Source organism: Callorhinus ursinus, unplaced genomic scaffold (assembly GCF_003265705.2).
Source record: "Callorhinus ursinus isolate GAN/ISIS: 27379988/994484 unplaced genomic scaffold, GSC_fseal_2.0 scaffold5, whole genome shotgun sequence".
NCBI classification, from domain to species: domain Eukaryota; kingdom Metazoa; phylum Chordata; class Mammalia; order Carnivora; family Otariidae; genus Callorhinus; species Callorhinus ursinus.
This window is the reverse complement of record NW_027397067.1, coordinates 66,834,016-66,853,869: the sequence shown is the minus strand read 5'-3', so window position 1 is coordinate 66,853,869 and position 19,854 is coordinate 66,834,016. Positions and strand designations below refer to the sequence as shown.

Below are 19,854 nucleotides of genomic sequence, written 5' to 3'. Positions count from 1 at the left end.
TTCATTGTGAAGCAGCAATCCGTGTACCGTAATTCTGATGGTGCTAGGGAGTTCCAGGGGTCAGAATCCTAAGGTGGGAAACTGAGGGATGAGAAGTGCCAAAAGGGAACTACATAAATGTGGGCAGAATAAATGATTAAAGGTCCCACTAAATAAAGCAACAATTCAGGAATTTAAAAATGGACAGTAATAGCTGGGTGTATAACGTATCAGAACGTGTACACAGCAAACAGCCTTGTGCCCTGCCAGCAAGAGAGATGCCAGAACTCTGGAAGGTATTTGCATGATGTAATCTACTGTGGACTGTTGATTCAGCAGCAACTTTTCATGAGGAGGAGACTGTGATTATTAACTGAGGCATGATGTCTGTCATCTTTAAAAGTGAAGGGCAGGCTAGGCTGAATCCAGGCCCTCCTGCTCTCCCTCTTCCATAACCTTCTCTAACCTGCTGGCCCTCTCTTCAGCAGCCTCACAATTTCCTCAGGACCTTCCTCTTGCCACCCACATGCACCTGCCTTATTCTGTATTTCTCGATAGCTCTAGACACAGACCCCAAGCCCTCCTCTCTCCCCATCTCCTCCATTTACTCAGATTTAGGATATTCAAATGTTCAGAGAAAGGGAATGGATAAGGGATCCAATTAGTACACATTAAATGTGTATTAAACAACAGATAGCTAGGTAGATATTTCTCAAATTAGGGTCCAAAGACATAATCCTAGAGGTGTGAGAGGTTCACAGGAATTTGGATAATGAGAGCTAATATTTATCAAGCACTCACCATGTTCCAGGTATTATTTGAAATGCTTTACATGTATTAATTCATTTAGTTTCACTATAGCCCTATAAAGCAGATGCCTTATTTCCATTCAACAGATGAGCAAATTTAACAACATGCCTTTATTCCATCAGATGAGCGTCCGTGAAAGATTAAGTTATCAGCTCAAAGTTAGAGAGCTAGTAAATGGAGGAGTGAGGACCCAAACCCAGGAAGTCTGGCTCCAGAGCTAATGATTTTACCTCTTTGCAATGCTGTCATCTGGGTCTTGATTGAGACTGGATGGGCCAAGATGGCCCTATAAATGTGCCTGGTAGTTAGCTGGGGTTACTGGCTGTTGCCTCCTCCTCCGTGTGGTCTTTCTAGCAGGATACTCCGGAGTTCTATGTATGGCAGCTGAATTCCAAAGGGCAAATGTCACGTGGAGAATTACCTTGATGCAATGGCAGGTTCCAAGTACACCACCACACAGACTCTACCATAGGTCACAGGACAGATGGGCTTATAAACCAAATGAAGACACCTGAATCACACTGTTTATGTGGCAGCTTCAGAACATGTTCCCAAATTCTTTGGCATTGTTCCCATTGAATTCTCTTGAATCTTGGCTGGCTTTAGTAGCTTGCTGGTAGCTAGCAGAGTACAGTAGAAATGATGCTGCATGACTTTTTTTTTTAATTTATTTATTTGAGAGAGAGAGCGTGCACGTGCATGCAGGGGGGAGGGGCAGAGGGAGAGAGAAACTCAAGCAGACTCCCCACCGTGTGTGGAGCCTGACACAGGGCTTGATCTCACCATCCTGAGATCAGACCTGAGCTGAAACCAAGTGATGGACGCTTAACCGACTACAACACACAGGTGCCCCTCTGCATGACTTCTTAGGCTATGTCAGAAAAGGCCATGGGCCTGGTTCTTTTCAGACACCCGCTTTGAGGGAAGCCAGCCAGGAAGGGAGAAGTTCTGCCTTGCTGGAGGGGCTGAATGAAGGTACACTGGTTCACAGTCCCAGCTAAGCATGCAGCTAGCCAATAAGCCAGCATCAATCCTCAGCCACATGAATGTACCATCTTGGGCATCCAGCCAGTAGCTGCAGTTAGCTGACATCTGATTGACATCTTATAAGAGACTCTAACAATGAACTGCCTAGCAAGGGGAAAGATAAACCAGCTTAGGATAGCAAGGTGGAAGACCACAGTATCTGAATTTTGTTTTACGCAGTGTTCATATGTCCTAACCTCCCTGCTGTGCCAGTCTTCTCTGCAGGTGGTGTGGTTTTAAGGACCACAGAGGAAAGTAAGAGAGGAGGTCCTGGAACCAACATATATCTGTTCTGTCAGAGATGAAGTAGCAAGTGTGTCTGGTCATAACTGTAGCTGGCCATCAGCTGGCTGAGTAGCTAGGGGTTTATCTGCTTTTCTTGTAGACTACACGAGGCCACGGTGAGACTATAATGCGTGTCACTAGTAGGTGGCCAATGTAGGGATGACATAGTTGTGTCTAGAGGTAGTATAATCTCTACCTTATTAATATTTAAAGTTCACTTGGTCTATCTCTTTCTATCTAAAGTAGCACTTTCATTTGTTCCATCCTTTTTATCTAAGATCAACATGTATCCATTTACCCCAGGTTTAATGTCTCATAAGCAAATTATGTCTACATTTTAGATTCTTATTTTCTATAGCAGACTTGAATAATCATAAATCATCCAGCAAACACATTACAAGTCCCAACGAGCAAGCACTTAGATCAGGGTTGTGATGTCCCACTTACCGGCTAAAGCAGGTCACACAGCCAAGCCCACAGTCAATGTGGGACAGGTCTACACAAAGGAATGGATACCATAAGCCACGATTCATTGGAACCACTATTCTAGTAACATACCACTAACACACTTAGAAAATGGTTGAGCCAGTTGTCAAACTTTCAGCCATCTGTTTCTGGAGTTCACCCACAAAACTGGTGTCCTAAAGACTGTTAGGAATGGGTTCTTAGTGAATAGCTTTTCCAAACCTCACTTCCCAGGCCCTGCCCCAAGCTCAATGAGTCAGAATCCCTTGTGGGTAAGAGATATAGGAGAGAAGAATTTGAGACTGAAATAACTCTGCAGAGGATTCCAACCCGCACTGGGGATGTAGAGGGTTTCAAAAACAAGAAAGACACAAGTCTTCACACCCAACTTCATTTTCCACAGAGCACATTTTTTTTTAAATAGTCTCTACACCCAAGGTGGGGCTTCAGCTCACCACCCCAAGATCAGGAGTCACATGCTCTTCTAACTGAGCCAGCCAGGCACCCCTCACAGAGCATATTCTTTTTTTTTTTTTTTTAAAGATTTTATTTATTTGACAGAGAGGGACACAGCGAGAGAGGGAACACAAGCAGGGGGAGCGGGAGAGGGAGAAGCAGGCTCCCCGCTGAGCAGGGAGCCCGATGCGGGGCTCGATCCCAGGACCCTGGGATCAGACGCTTAATGACTGAGCCACCCAGGCGCCCCCACAGAGCACATTCTTAACTGCCACAAAGAGGCTGCCTTGAAATTTTTAAAAAAAATGCTTTTCATGGTTAAGTTAGAGCAGTGGTTCTCAAACTTTTGTGTGCATCAGTATTAACTGGAGGGCTTGTTAAAACACAGATGAGTGGGCCCAAACCCCAGCTTCTGATTCAAGGGGTCTAGAGCAGAGTAGGCCAATTTTCAGGCTTAACAAGCTCTGCTGTCCGGGAACCACACTTTGAGAACCGCTAAGTTAGAGCAATAGAACGATTTAGCGGTAACATTCCTCCCCCGACTCACATTTATATATTGCACTTACATGATTATAGCACATTTACTACATACCAGGTGTTGGCCTGGTGCAGCCGCGGATAAGACAAGGGTAAGATTTCGATCTTGATTGCGCTTGAGCAGATTTACTCTCTAAGTGGATCTAGGCTCGAAGGCAGGAAGCCTAAGTGTCATTAGGTTCAGATAAAGGGGAGATCTTCCTTAGGAGGAGATAAAGAAAGGAAAGGTTGGAGTAGACCGTTGAGCTTGGCCCTGAAAGAGGTCTAGGACCTGGACACGTGCAAACAGTGCAGAATCGCAAAAATTCTTCTCGCCTTGGCAAAGAGAAAAACAAAAACCAAAACCAAACCTTGGCAAACAGCCGGAAAAGATCTGTGACATTCTTGCTCCAGCATTAACGGCCTGCAAGCTGCTGGCATCACAACGAGGAAGCGGATTTTCGCCGTCAAGGCCTCATTCTCAAACCCCTGGCCTCGCCCTCCCTTTGGAACTCCCAGGGCGGGTGCCTCAAAGACCGGAGTGCCTGGCCGAAGCCACCGTGGGGGCTTCAATCCCCAAAAGCCTGAGCAGGACGCTGCCCGCCCCCCCCCCCCCGAGGTTCCGAGCGGTTGGAGGCCCGTGCCGGGCGAGGGGGGGCCGTACGCTGGAGCACCGCTCGGAACAAGCTCCAGGTTTAGGCCTGGCGCTTGGGCGCAGCGGTGGCAGCGGCACTACCGCCGAGCAAGAAATCCAGAGCTGTTTTTCCCCGTTCCCTGCGTTGGACTTAAAGGTGGCGCCAGCACCTGGACGCGCGCCGTCAGTTCCTCCACCATCACGCATCGGAGGAGGTGTGGACTCCTGCGCACGCCCCCAAGTCCGGTGGGAGCACGGCCGGGGAGCTCGCGGACCGCGCTTGCGCGGCCCCGCCCCGTCCCTTCGCCCCGCCTTGTTAGCCTCTATACCGCCGCTAGGGGTAGCGGCGGCGGCTGTGGCCTGGAGCGCGGCCGCTTTGAGGGCGCGGGAGCCCTACGGAGCGCCGACGAGGGCAGGCAAGAGGGTGGGAAAGCCGTCAGGAGCGAAGGGCGGCGCCGAAGGAGGGCGGTGCGTGGCTGACTCATCCCTCTGGAAGATCAAACTGACAGAGACAAACCCTAGCCGCCCGCCCGCGCCGCCCCTCCTCAGCCGGGGGGCGCCCGCCCGCACCGCCCACCCGCCCTCTCCCCGCCCGGCAGCCTCCGGAAAGTTTTTCTCGTCGGAGGGACCGGAGCCGCCGCGGGCCTTTCGGAAGGGAAGGGGGACAGAAAAGGAGGCGATCGACGCGCGGGCCCGGGGAGTGCATGGTGCCCGGTGCCTCTGCTGCCAGTCAGGAGGACACTGGGGCGGGGTCCGGCTGAGCCTACCTCCTTCTTCCCCCTGCCTCGCCAGAAATCGCCCTCCCGGACTGCCGCGGGGGTCCCCGCTCCTCAGCCCGCCATGTCCCGGCTGCTGCCGCTGCTGAGGAGCCGGACCGCGCGCAGCCTGAGGCCCGGCCCGGCCGCCGCTGCCGCCGCCGCCGCCGCCGCCGCCGCGCCCCGCCCGCCGTCCTGGTGCTGCTGCGGGCGGGGGCTGCTGGCGCTCGCGGCCCCTGGCGGCTTCCGAGGGCTGGGCACCCACCCCAAGAAGGAGCCCATAGAGGCGCTGAACACGGCGCAGGGCGCGCGCGACTTCATTTACAGCCTGCACTCCACCGAGAGGAGCTGCCTGCTCAAGGAGCTGCACCGCTTCGAGTCCATTGCCATCGCCCAAGGTAAGAGGTCGTGAGGGGCGAGCCTGGGGGCCCGGAGTCCCCACCCCCCGTCGGCGCCCCGGGAGCCCTCCCGCCCCTCGGCCCGGGACCCCTGCTGCCGGTTCCCCTCGCCCGCCTGGCCTCGCGCCTGGGACGTCCGGCCCGGGGCCGGGGGTTGGTGTGTGTATATTGGGGGGGGGATCTTCCGCACCTCCTGAGTGTCCCCAGGGCGGATAGGACAGGCGCGGATCGTGCCAGGCAGCCCGGACCGACGCTTGGCTGGTTCCTCCCCAGCCTCAGAAGCCGAGCTTCAGCCCAGATTGTCGACCGATACTGTTTCGATTGTGCTTTGATTTGTTGTGTGCCTCCCCTCCCCAGCCCTCCTGTCCCCCTAAGCCCTTGCTGCTTTCTTGTGAACGTGCAGCTACGCAGGTGGCATGCCTTGCCTGCTTGGAAAGTACCGCAAACCCGAGAGGCAGGAAGAAACTTTCTTGAAAGGTTATCAAACCAAGATGTATGGGTGTCCAAAAGAAGGGTAGTGCTTCCTACTTAGCTGTGTGTTTGCACGCACTTCTAGGTGTACTAAGCAGCCAAAGGAAACATTTTCCTGGGAAATGGAAAGAATGGATCAAACCGGCAACAGCAGATACATAACTTGCAAGCCCCTATAGGTTCGGCGCTGCACAAGTTAAACTCCACAGTTTTTGTTGTTTCCCCAGAGGTTGAAAGAATGAAGTAATTAAGAAGGTATTTTTCTGGGAATCTGGCTCTACAATGAAAAGCAGACTTCTGCTTTAAAGTAATGTGGAGCGGTGAAAGCAAGGCTATTTTTAAGCTAACATGTTAAAATAGGATATTGTTAAAAATCAGTGCAGAATGCTGTAGGTCTGAATTTGAGTGCAGGTGAAAAAGCTAAGAATTCCGAAAATCAAAAGGATGAAAGAAGTAAGTGATTCATTCCACCTTAAAATATTTTTGCAGTTTAAATACAGTAGTACAGACGAAATACATAAAACAGACAAGATACATTGCTATTTTATATTACATTCTGATGTGTTTGACATTTTTTAAAAAGTTTACCTCCCTTCCCAAAGTTGATAGGTACATAAACATCCCATAGGTTCCTCAGTTTAGAGTACATGGATTGGAACGTGGCATTTGATTTGCCAGAGGCACTTGAAAGTGTTTCTTTGGCCTACGTACAGGAATGAAGGAAGGTCATATAAGCATGACTTATCTATACTGCTTCTTCGGAAACTTTTTCTTGCTTTGCCTTTGCACTGCTTTTTTTTCCTACGTTCAGGGAATCGTGGACCGATTTATAGTACTGGATATTCCAGATATTGTCTGTGCACAATGCTTTTAAGGAAAAATGTAGCATCATAATCAGTTATTAAGTGTGTAATCATGCTGTTATATGAAGCAATAATCATATTTGTAAGGTATGTTTGTACTCACTTTGTGGTTTTAAAATACTCAGTTCTGAAAATGTGCTCCTGGGAAAACAATATAGCCCATCATCTATGCTGTAACATTAATTTTAGAAACGTTTTCTCCATGGACAACAGTATTTGAACATACATTAGGCCTTGTCTAAGTAATTTCTTGGAAATTCCTCTGCATTAACATTGTTACAAGTTTGCAGGGCCCTATTAATATAATTTTGACAGTTCTTGAAAAGCACATCCTGTGATACAACTGGATAAATTTTACCTCCTATCTTACTGTTTTAGCACATGGCAGTAGTATTGCAGTAGAGAGGCTGCATTTTCCACTGAAGATAATTTTAAATTGGACATGGTTTTGTTTTTTTTTTTTTAGATTTTATTTATTTATTTGACAGAGAGAGACACAGGGAGAGAGGGAACAGAAGCAGGGGGAGTGGGAGAGGGAGAAGCAGGCTTCCCGCCGAGCAGGGAGCCCGATGTGGGGCTTGATCCCAGGATCCTGGGATCAGGAGCTGAGCCAAAGGCAGACGCTTAACAACTGAGCCACCCAGGCGCCCCTTGACATGGTCTTAAATATTTTGGAAAGGACCTATAAACTTCAGTCAGTGGAGATCAGTTAGCATCAAATAAACTTAGTAAGTATGTAAGTTATATAAGAGGGAAGTTAGTAATTTGTCTTCTTTATTCCAGATAAACTGGTGAAAATATAGGAAACAATGTGGTAGTCAAATGCCTATCTCCTATTCATAAGCTAAAGAACTTGAGAGTTTAAATCAACTATTTTAGCCAGTATTGATGACTAAATTATTGCCCGTTGACTCAAATGATACTTACTGATGCTGCTGCTTTAATTTTTAGTACAGTCTTCATGTTCCTTGTTGTGTTCATTATCAATATATACAGTTCCTATGGAGATCACTGAAATCATTTTCCCCCAATCAGATAAATGAAAAGCTCCCATGTTTTTCTTTTATTGTTGCATTTTGTATGTCTTTAAATACCCAACTCATGTACTAAATGTATGGGGGTACTAAATGCATTTTCTAATTAAATAAATTATGTTAAAAGGACTGTTTCATATTATAGGAAATCTTATGTGTTCTTAGAAAGTGGGCTTGTATGAGCGAAAGAAGTGTTCTGGATTTGGTGTGGAAACATCACAGGAAAAAAATCATCTATGCTTTGATATGCCTGTGAAATCTATTGTTGAAATTTGGTACTTTGCCCTTATCTTTCTTATGTGTTTTATCAGTAGGCATGTGATATGGTCTGTGACAAGATAAAGCTGTGACAAGATTCTAAATAGATAAGGCAAGCTTTGTGGGATGTCTTATCGCAGTTAAATAGGATATTGTGATTTTTAAATTACAAAATGATTTCCTTCCCAATTTTAAAAAAGTTGATATTGTGTTCCCAGTGTACCTATTCAGCCTGATCTCTGTTCTTCCAGAAACAGTCCGTATTTTACTGATAGTACTTTGTTGGCTCATTGTTTTTAGAAGTAGAACTGGCAAACTGACATTACAGTTGCCTTTCAATTTTAGCCAAGATTTTAAAAACAAATTTTTCTCCCAGTTTTTGCAATTACTATTTCTATTTATAATTTTCTTTTACTTTTAAAACATGAGTTTGGTTTTTGAAGAACAGGCAATGCTTATTGTATTAGTTATACATTGCTGTATAACAAATTGCCCTAAAACATAGTGGCTTAAAACAAACATGTTTTATTTCAGTTTCTGGGGATTAGGAATCTTGTATAGGCTTAATAGGATGTTTCTGACTCAGGGTATTTCACAAAGTTGTTTGAATCAAGCTTTTAGCTGGGGCTGCATCAGCTGAAGTCTTGCCTGGGGCTGGAGGGTCCATTTTCAAAAAGGCTCACTCACATGGTTGTTGGCTGGAAGTCTCATTTCTTGCCATGTGGGCCTCTCTACATGGCTGCCTAAGTGTTCTCAACATGGTAGCTGGCTTCCCCCAGAATGAGTGATAGGAGAGAGTGAGAGCCTAAGCTGGAAGCCACAATATTTTAATAACCCAATCTTAGAAGAGATAGTCCATTTCTTTTGTCCTGGTACATGGCAGGAGGGTACCTTACAGGGTGCAAATACCAGGAGGTAGAAATCACTGGGGGCCATGTTGGAGGCTACCTTCCACATTTACTTAAAAGTGTTAAAATTAATGTTTATTGGAGAATTACACAGAGGGATAATAGTTGGCTTTGGGGGAGACACAATGAAGGATATGATTTGAAAAAGGGAGGTTCTGAGGGAATATTTTTGTTAAATGTGTACTCCAGGTATTTTTAAAATGAGATTTCTTTTACATATAGTAGACAAGAAATGTATGGCGGTGAACAGAGTAGTTTTTCTATTAATGTTAGATCTTAATGAGCTTGCATTTTTTTGTTTCTCTGTGAAAGTGGTAATTGTGTACATTTTAAATTGCCTTTTTTTTGCCATTTATCTACATCTGAATAGATATGCCATATAATTCTAAACTTAATCTTGTAATTTTCACCTTTTGTGATTATTTATTTAAGGTAGGATGTTTCATTTTGAGAACTTGCCATATACAACAAGAGGCCTTTGGCAAAATGAAAGGCTGGAAGATTAAAATCTGATATTCATGTGGATACTGAGAATACTTAAAGACAAGACTTTTCATGGAGTTCTGATTCACTAGGAATCTTCGACTCTTTAACAAGAGTATCCTCATTTTTCTCAGCCCATGGTAATGTGAGAAAGTAGCAACTCAGTTAAGCTATTGGTTTCTAGGATGAATTGGAGAAAATTGTGCGTTTGCTCAAAGAGAATAAAAAGAGAGCAAGAAAAACATTTCATATTCCAAATTAAGATATGTGAATACAGATATTTCAGGGCCTTGGTTGAAATAGTAAAAGAGGAATAAGGTGTAGCTCACACTAGAACCAGCAAGAGAGAGAGGAAGAACCAGGATGAGGGTATGAAGGATGAACTGAGTCAGGAAGAATAAGAGATCTCTAATAAGCTGAGCGCTTTTTCTTTTTTTAAGCTGAGAGCTTCTGTATCATTGGGCCCACATAAGTTAAATGAAGCTTTGCTATAGTCAGTTATTTTACCAATATGGAAAGAACCTAATTATAGCAGTATATTCCAACAAACTTAATTCTGAATATTTCAGAGTTACTTGCATAGTGGAGTAGTCTTATTACTAAGGATTACTGCCAGCAGAAAATAGCTAACACAAATAGGATTTTTTCCTTCCATTATAAAATGGTTATGTACTGTTTAAAAATCTCTGATCGTCACTCACGTATACCTTGATATTCACAGTCATGTGTGACTTAAAAAAACAACTGTTCTATTACATTTCATGATTTTGTGGATCAGGAATATAGGCAGGGCTTGGCTGGATGATTTGTACTGTTTCATGTGGTATCTATGGAGGTCACTTCATAAATTTCAGCTAGCAGATGTGCTGGTCACAGGGTCCAAGATGGTTTTACTCACATGTCTGGTACTTTGGTGGAGGTGGCCAGAAGCTGGGTTCATCTGGAATGGTTGACCAGAGTAAATGCCCCTGACCTCACTAGCACAACATTCTTAAGATGACTCTAGTACTTAGATAGGTCAGGACCCACAGAGAAAAAGTTCCAAGAGGGCTCCGTAGAAGCTGTAAGATTTTGTATTAGTTTTCTGTTGCTGCTATAAAAAGTTACCACAAAGTTGGTGGCTTAAAACAACATGGATTTATTGTCTTAGAGTTCTAGAGGTCTGAAGTCCAGAAGGAGACTTAAGGGGCCAAAATAAAAGCGTCAGCAAGACTCAGCCCTTCTGGAGGCTCCGGGGGAGAATCTGTTCCTTGTCTCTTCCAGCTTGCAGCTGTCCTTGGTTCCTGGCCACATCATTCTGATTTCCGCCGTGGTTGTCACATCATCCTCTCCTTCATTTACCTTTTCGCATCCACCTCACATGATTACATTTAGGGTCCACCTGGATAACCCAGGATAATCTCTTTCAAAATCCTTAATTTAGTGACACCTGCAAAATCTCTTCTGCCATGTAAAATAAGTTATTCACAAGTCAGAGGATTAGGATATGGGCATATTTGGGGGCCATTCTCTAGCCTCCCGCAGACTTGTTATGACCTAATCTTGGAATTCCCAGAATGTCATTTCTGCTGCATGTTGGTTATGGAAATCACTAAGACCAGTGCTGATTCAAGGAAGGGAAATTAGGAGCATTCCATGTAGATAACCATACCTAATAATTGTAGTTTATTCCTTTATATCAGTATGTTAAAAAATTAATCATTTCTGTTAGAATCTCTTTCTCTATTAATGCATACCATTAACATACTAGGTGTTTAAGACTTTTGGACATTTGTTCTTGTACGAGCGCTAGTACAGTGACTCCTTTTATATTTGAGATGTTTAGGACTCCTTTTTCTGTATCAAGATTTCTCAACCTTAGCAGTATTGACATTTCGGGCTGGATAATTCTTTGTTACGGGGGCAGTCCTCCACGCAGGATATTTTGCAACAACCCTGTCCTCTATCCACTAAATGCCACTAGTGCCCTCCCACCTTCCTCACCCTCAGTGTGTAACCAGTCATGTCTCCAGACATTGCCAAATGTTCCTTGGAGGAGACTCTGGGTTGGGGGTAAGGGGAGGAGTATAGCAAAATTGCCCTGGTGGAGAGCCGTTGCTTTATATGAAATGCTATAAGGCTATGTCTTCTTCAGTCCTCTGCCTTATCTCCTCTTCTCTCATCCAGTGATACTTGCTATTACCAGTATATTCTCTGTACTTCAAGCTTATTGCTTTATTTTCATTTATTTGTCTCTGGATAAAGATGGAGACCTATCCTCCCTATCAGACTCCTCACTTCTCTATCAAATAAACGAGTGCTCTGATAACTGGTTTCCTTGACTGTGTTGCTTCTTCACTTCTAAGTTCTTGACTAAATTCTAAATATTACACTCTTAGAAAATACGGCTTCAGGAAAGTTCAACACTGCTTCAGTTTCATTCACCAGCAATTAGTTTGGTGTTGTCCACCTCAGTAGTCACTTAGTGCTTACTTTTTATAGCAATTATGAGAAGCAGATTTTTATAAACAAATCTGTGTATAGGAAAATTAAAATAATAGGTCTGCAATTTATAGGCTCATCCAGAAAGTTAGGTAGAACTAAAGATAATGGATGATCTTTTTTTTTTAAAGATTTTATTTATTTATTTGAGAGAGAGAGAATGAGAGAGAGAGAGCGCGAGAGGGAAGAGGGTCAGAGGGAGAAGCAGACTCCCTGCTGAGCAGGGAGCCCGATGTGGGACTTGATCCCGGGTCTCCAGGATCATGACCTGAGCCGAAGGCAGTCGCTTAACCAACTGAGCCACCCAGGTGCCCCAAGATAATGGATGATCTCGCGTGTTGGGATGACTAATTTTGAACCGTTATTAGTGAAGATTGTTTCAGGTTTTCTTTTTTTTTAAGATTTTATTTATTTATTTATTTATTTATTTATTTATTTATTTATTTATTTATCAGAAAGAGAAAGAAAGAGTGAGCGAGTGCACGCACAAGTAGGGGAGCGGCAGGCAGAGGGAGAAGCAGGCTCTCCACCAAGCAAGGAGCCCGATGTGGGACTCGGTCCCAGGACCCCAAGATTGTGACCTGAGCTGAAGGCAGACACTTAAATGACTGAGCCACCCAGGCGTCTCTGTTTCATATTTTCTAAAAATAGGGATAAGTTTGCATAACCACATTCTGGTCTAGTTTTCTTTGGCATATGATAGTGTAAAGCTAACTGGAACAAATAGGGACGAAATCCCTGAGTGCAGATTTTATTAGCATCTTGCTCAATTCAGCTGAATTAATTAGTATGTAGATTTATAGGACTCTAGCCTTATCTTTGACTCATAGGTTTATATCTGTTTTAAGTTAATGAAAACAACTACATAAGAACAAAGTAGTTGTCTGTTAAAATATAATAACTCAGTTATCCTAAGTTACCTGGTAAATGAGAGACTCTTAGAGGCAAAGGACATTACAGGTAACAAGACGTCATTTCCCTTAAGCTCTACTTTGATGGCTGTTTGTAGTGGCATATTTGAATGTATTGCATTTTTCTCTACCTTAGTAAAAATATAATGAGCACAATTTAGTTTCTACCAGATGTCAGTATCTTTATATACTATATTTTAATACTTTTCTTTGGGGCTACTTCTATTTGTAGACGTACTAGTCATCACACCAAATGCCTCCAGAACACTGTGCCATTTCAGTTGGCATGTTTTTTAGATGCTGTCATAGTGGTAGTGAATGTGTGGGGCTTATAAGCCCCTCCTCCCACTCCCTGGTGCCCTCAGACAATTCTGTTCTCATTCATCCCTGGTGCTTGTGTTAAACTCTTTTCTACTATGAAAGGAGGTCTGCTTCTTGATATCTCTGTTATTGTTTCTAATGTCTACTCTTTGTCACTATTCCATAGTGTTTTTTAATTTTTTTTCTTTCTCTTTCATTCTCTCTCTGTTTTTTTCATCCCCCTATGTTTCCCAGTGGGGTTTACTCCTGATAGACCCTTAAAGGTCATTAGACCACTGTTCTCTTGCTAACCAATTGTATTTATTACATTGTTATTGATCTTTTGACTCCTCAGATCTTACACTGAAGATCTTGTGAGTATTTTTTGCTAACATCTGGATATGACTGTTCAAAGGATTATTGTTTTAAGCACATAAAAGGTAGTTAACTGAGACATTTACTGTTTTTAAAGTTTCAGGGATTTATTTATTTATTTATTTATTTATTTATTTATTTATTTATTTGACAGAGAGACAGCGAGAGAGGGAACACAAGCAGGGGCAGTGGGAGAGGGAGAAGCAGGCTTCCCACAGAGCAGGGAGCCCGATGCGGGGCTCGATCCCAGGACCCCGAAACTATGACCTGAGCCGAAGGCAGACGCTTAACCACTGAGCCACCCAGGCACCCCAGTTTCAGGGAAATTTAAATTAGAATGTGCTCTTACTTGGTTTACATTTTCTGTTTTCTTTCTGAGTTTTAGGGTAGATTATTTAGTACACTGTGTTATTAGAAACACTTATAATTTTGAAAACAGTCTAGTATTTTGTAACACAACTTCTGAATTTCTATTGTATAAGGGTTCTTATATTTTATAGAAGACATCCTATTACTACCACTATTGCTGTTGCTAACGTCACCTTTACTACCATTAATTAGCAATTATGGAGTATTTGCTATGTGCCAGACATACTGAGATAAGTGAATTTTCAGGTAAGTATTTTATTTCTCTCAGAGAGAGAAGGAATTATTATTTTTTTTCTAGAGACTAAGAAACTGAGGCTCAGATTTCTTGCCCAAGATCCTACAACCTGTGTGGCAGAGCAGTTTTTAATTTAGTTTTTTATTGCACCTTCCTGGGTCCTCAGACTTGGGATTTTTAACACACATTGGGGGAAAAAAGTAGCACCTCAAATGCTCAAAAAAGTCTCATGTGCTGGTTAAAATACCTTAGTCTATCTTCTGTATATTTGTACTATATATAACATTCAACAGAAAAGCAAATGTGGCATTGTTACTTTGAAAATTAAGGGAAGCCAAAGTAAAATCAATATGCAAAAAAATGTTTATAAACCTCTTAAACTGTTTATATGTGAGAATTTTTGAAGAGTCAGAAAACTAGTGTTTGGGACTTCTGACATAAATTTCTATTTTTTAAAAAAAGATTTTATTTATTTGACATAACGAGAGAGAGAGAGAACGAGCACAAGCAGGGGGAGCAGCAGAGGGAGAGGGAAAAGCGGGCTCCCCGCTGAGCAGAGAGCCCGATGTGGAGCTCAGTCCCAGGACCCTGGGATCATGACCTGAGCTGAAGGCAGATGCTCAACCAATTGAGCCACCCAGGCACCCCCCCATAAGTTTCTAATTTTAATTTTAATTTTCCTTTAATTTTTTGAGTGAGTTGTTGGATTTTTATTTTAAAATATGTAACACACTATTCATAGGAAAGCTTTCCAGCTTTGAAAATTTATTTATTTAGCAAATATTTGTTACTGTACCTACCATATAGACGTTGTGCTAGGTGTTGGGGGTATATCAGAGAATTAATTTGGCAAAATACTCTCATAAAGTTTACCATTTTGAGGAAGGAAGGATATGAACGATAAAGTAAATAAGCAAGATAATTGTTGATAGTGTGTGCTATTAGATGAATAAACAGAATGACACTTTCTTTAGATAAGGTGATCTGGGAAGGCCTTTTTGTAGGTGATATTTAAGCTGAAAATAAAGGATTGAAGAAGCCAGTCATTCAGAGAGTTGGAGGAAGAGCATTCTGAGGAGAAGGAAAAGCCAATACCAAGATCCTGAGTTAGGAAAAGACTTGACACAGGGTCAGAGTTGACAGAAGGCAAACATGAGTGCAACTTAAAGAACAAAGGGGAGCTTGGAATGAGATGAGATAGGCAGGTAGGCAGAAAGCAAGATTTAGTCAGGGCCTTTCTAGGTAAACTGTATGAAGGCCATTCCTGGGTTGAAACATGAGAGTGAAGTAATGGAATTTGAAGAGCACTTGGCTGCTTTTAGAGAACAAACTGGAGGGTGCAAATGCATAAGCTAGGAGACCACTTAGGAAACTGTTGCAGTAGGTTAGGCTAGCGATCTTGAGGGCTTAGACTAGGCAGCCATGGAGAGGAAGAGAAGGAGATGGATTCAAGATGTATATTTGAGAGTGAACTGATAGGATTGCTGATGAGTTAGAAAGGGACAAGTAATTAAGGGAAAGGAAATAGTAAGTGATGACTCGGGTTTCTGACTATAGTAATTGAGTGAAAGGTGGTGCTATTAACTGCCAGGGAGAAGACTGGGGGAAAAATAGATTAGGGATGTGTGTGTGTGTGTATGTTCACATAAATCTGGAATTCATAGGGGAAATTGAGACTGCATATGTAAGTGTGGGGGTCAGCAGTTGTACGTAGATGCTACTTAGTCATGGGGGAGAGTAGGGCACCAAGGTGAGAGTCTAGGTCAGGGGTGGGAAAACTACGGGCCACAGGCAAATCTAGCTGACACTTCTGCTTATAAATAAAGTTTATTGCAGTAGAGCCACACTCATTCATTTACACATTGTCTATGGCTGCTTTTGTGCTAGAATGGCAGAGCTGAGTAGTTGTGATAGAGACCATAATGGCCCTCGAAGCCTAAAATATTTAGACTGTCTTTACAGAAACTGTTTGCTGACCTTTAGATAGAGAAGAGGAAGAAGCCCATGATTGAGACCGTGAAGCTCCAGAGTTTCAAAGTCAAAAGAGTAGGAGCCAGCAAAGAAGACTATGAGGAGGGGCATCCAGTGAAATAGGAAAAGCAAAGAGTTTTGAAGCCAAGAATGAGGAAGTGATCTGCTATGATGTATGTTGCTGAGAGGGCTAGTAAGATAGAATTTGTTTACAAGGAGGTAACTGGTGACCCTGGAAACATCTTTCAATGACATATTTGAATAGATTGAATAGAGAATTACTAAAAGCACTACTTAGTCTTAATTTCAGTATTAGTCTTTTAGAAATTAAAAAAACACTTTAGCTTCTTTACAGAACAGATGTTGGCAAACTTTTTTTAAAGGGCCAGATTGTAAATGTTTTAGGTACTGTAGACCAAAAGGCAAAATTGAGGATATTATATAGTATTTGTGTAAGAGAAAAAACAGATTTCCACAGATTTTTTTAATTGGCAAAATTAAAAATGTAATAAAATACTTCAGTACAATTTTTTTTTTTAATACAGGTCTTCTAATGAGGAAGATGGAATTCTTTTTGGAGGATAACATTTAACTTAATTGGGGTTCAATATTAGTGTTCCTTATTGTCAAAATTAATTGTAGATATTATGTGTTAATGCCAATCTATAATGGGATTTTATATATTTCATCTTTGAAAATGTCTTTTTCACATGGTTAGGTACCTCCAAATATTGGCATCAGTCTGTAAGCTTATGATTTTAAATTGAACGTATTGATTGCTTAGACGACATTTTTTGGAATTCTATTAGATTTTTCTCCTGATATTTGTCTTTTCACATATAACATTGCAGATTAATCCCTTCCAGTTTGTGGTAGGTAGAAGCTCCTCCCTTGCACAGTTAAATGGATTTTGAAATACAGATTTTGTATTGAGGTTTGAAGAATGCTGCTGGAATTGTGGTTTGAGCTAGGAAGATGAAACTGCTACATATTTGTGTGGATATGAAGATCCTGCCTCTTGTTTTAACTTTTAACAGTAAGGGAAGGATATAAAGCAACTTAACATTACTTGTGATTCAAACAACATTAGTTGTCTTCCAGTGACTACTGTTTAATATTTCACATTTAAATGCTATTTTGGGTTGAATTCCTTAAGAAATATTATCATGGCCACAGCTAATTTCCATAGCCATTCCATGTTTGATAATAGTAGTTGAGGGCTGTTCTTCAAACTATTTAAAAATGTAAAATAATTTTTAGCTTAATGGCTATATAAAAAACTGGCTGGATTTGACCTGCAGGCCATAGTTTGCTGACCCCTACACTTATTTGTAACTCATTTATTGAAAATTTTGTACATTAATTATAGTATGTAGTATAAAAGAAACGAATTGTTTTAATAACATGAAGTATGTGTGTATTTGTGTGTGTCGGGGTGGGTGTGTGTGTGTTAGTGTTATAGGGGCCAAGGGCAGGCTGCCCCATGATGGGCCACTTTGGCGTGAAGATTATTTTTGAGTTAAAAACAGTTAAAACCCAACAGATTTAGGGAAGGCTCTTTACCTCCCCCACAGCTGCCTAAAAAAATTTAGATAGAGGACCTGCTCCAGGAAGAGAACTATCCCCATAGAGAACTACATTATGATATAAGCTAGGTATTATAGACAGGAAGGAACCTGGCAAGGCTTGTTTGCTCTAAGTCTCCTGTGTCCCATTGTTTCTGAGTGGCCCAGCAAACATTTGTTTACCAAACATTTACTCTTTTTTATCTTTTTGCAAATTGCATTCCTTCCCTTTGAAGTCCCAGACCCCTACCCTTTTTTTTCTTAGTTCTGAATGACATGTATACGTCGTTTTGCCTGTCTTTGGAATTTCTTTTTTTTTTTTTTCATTTTTAAAGATTTTATTTACTTATTTGACAGAGAGGGAGAAAGAGAGAGAGAGAGAGAGAGCACAAACAGGGGGAGTGACAGGCAGAGGGAGAGGGAGAAGCAGGCTCCCTGCTGAGCAGGGAGCCTGTCATGGGGTTCCATCCCAGGACACTGGGATCATGACCTGAGCCGAAGGCAGTTGTTTAATCAACTGAACCACCACATCTCTGTGGATTCCCCAAACATAATAAAGTTAAATTTTATTTTCTTCTGTTAATATGCCTTATGTCAATTTGATTCTTTAGTCTAGCTAAAAGGACCTAGAAGGGAGTAGGAAATTTTTGCTTCATTACACTGTATTTTATATATATCTCAATTCTACTAGTCCATTATCCGTAATGGAAGGAACACCTTGGGCTTATAAGTCACTTATTTTTTTTAGACTTGTTCTCTCATAACTATAACATAGGTTTAATTATATGATCTCTAAGATCTCTACCAGCTCTGTAGTGCATTTAAAAATAATATATACTAAGTTTCCTCTTTTAAAAAATCCTATGAAATCAGTATAATTCCCTTAAATGCCAGAGAGATGTCTTCCACTTGCTTCATAACTGTGGAACCTAATTTTACAACTTTGCAATCATTTATGTTATTTTTGATTGAGTAACTAGTGCTAGTTACAAAACCTCCAGGTAAAATTTTAGAGAAATTCATGCCAATTTTCACCATTTTAGTGCTTGACATTTTATTAAAATTTTTTTATTTAACAATTTGAGGTCCTACTGTGTAGTTGCCAGACACTATTGAGCCACTTGATAGGATTCTTAAAATTATGAAGTTTATGTTTTAGAGAAGATAGAGATAGTTTAGCTTGAAATTATAATGCATTGTGTTAAGTGCTGTGATAGGGTTTATAATGCATTGAAGTGCATTGGAGGGATAACTGGGGAGCTGGGAAATGCAGAGGGGATGACATTACCTTACAGAAAGTAACATTCAAGTTGAAATCTAGAACTCAGTAAGAGGTAGGTGGAGGTAAACTATCATGAATAATGCCATCGTATTTGCAGTTTAGAAAGATCACTCTGCATATAGCACAAAGAAGGGATAGTAGGGGGATTAGACTAGAGGTAGAAGCGAGGCAATTAGGAGAACTTTGCAGAAATCAAAGAAAGATAATAGAGACCTGAACTAGGCTAGTGGAAATAAGGTTGGAAAGAGGCAGACATATTCAAGAGAGTTTATTTAGGAGTTAAATAATAAAACATTTAACTGAACGGTAGAATAGGTATTTGATGACAGGGTTATGAAATAAAAAGGTGAACCAAAGATGATCCTCAAATTTCTGGTTTGAGCCATTGACAAGATAGTGATATTCTTTACAATGGAAGGGACCATGCAGGGTCCCAAGCAGGTTTTGGAATGGAGAAGTTGTGTTCATTTTTAGCTTCTTTGGTGTTGGGTATTTGTGAGATAACAATGTATAAAGGTACCCAATAGTTAACTGGCTGTATGAACCCTGGAGCTCCAGGGTAAGATGCAAATCTGGGAATCCTACCCATCTATCTATCTATCTATCTATCTATCTATCTATCTATCTATCTATTTACTTATTTATTTACTTATTTTCCTACCCATATATTTAGCAACTAAGGCCAGGGAGATTAAGTAGAGTGGAAAGAGAAGAAGATCAAGGAGAGAACTATGAAAAACACCAAAGTTTATTGGAGGGGAAGAGGAAGAAGAACCAGAACTAGGAGTAGACCAAGAAGGAATGTTCACAAAGATAGGAAAAATATCAAGAATAGTGTATCCCAGAAGAAAAGTGAAGAAGAGAGTATTTCAAGAAAGAGGGAGTAACTTGATGCTTTAGATAGGTCAGGTGCGAGGAGGACTGGGGGGGGGGGGGAGGGGGGGTTTTGGGGTTTAAAAAAAAAAAAGAGAGACCGAGGTCTTCGTTAGAAGCAGTCTTACAAGAACTCTGTGGGGAGAAGCCA

General features: G+C 41.9%; 1 protein-coding gene across 3 annotated transcripts in view; it reads left to right on the top strand.

Moving 5' to 3' along the window:
* Nucleotides 1-4,519: 4,519 nt before the first annotated feature.
* The window catches only part of TMEM65 (transmembrane protein 65), a 183,908-nt gene continuing 168,573 nt past the window's right edge, over nucleotides 4,520-19,854 (top strand). The window contains exon 1 of one of the 3 annotated variants that reach the window (XM_073893184.1): nucleotides 4,520-5,324. In XM_073893184.1, the coding sequence (XP_073749285.1) occupies nucleotides 5,012-5,324 (313 nt within the window). In that variant the 5' untranslated portion in view covers nucleotides 4,520-5,011. The remainder of the gene's footprint in view (nucleotides 5,325-19,854) is intronic. The other 2 variants (XM_025871078.2, XM_073893183.1) reach the window with 2 other exon arrangements.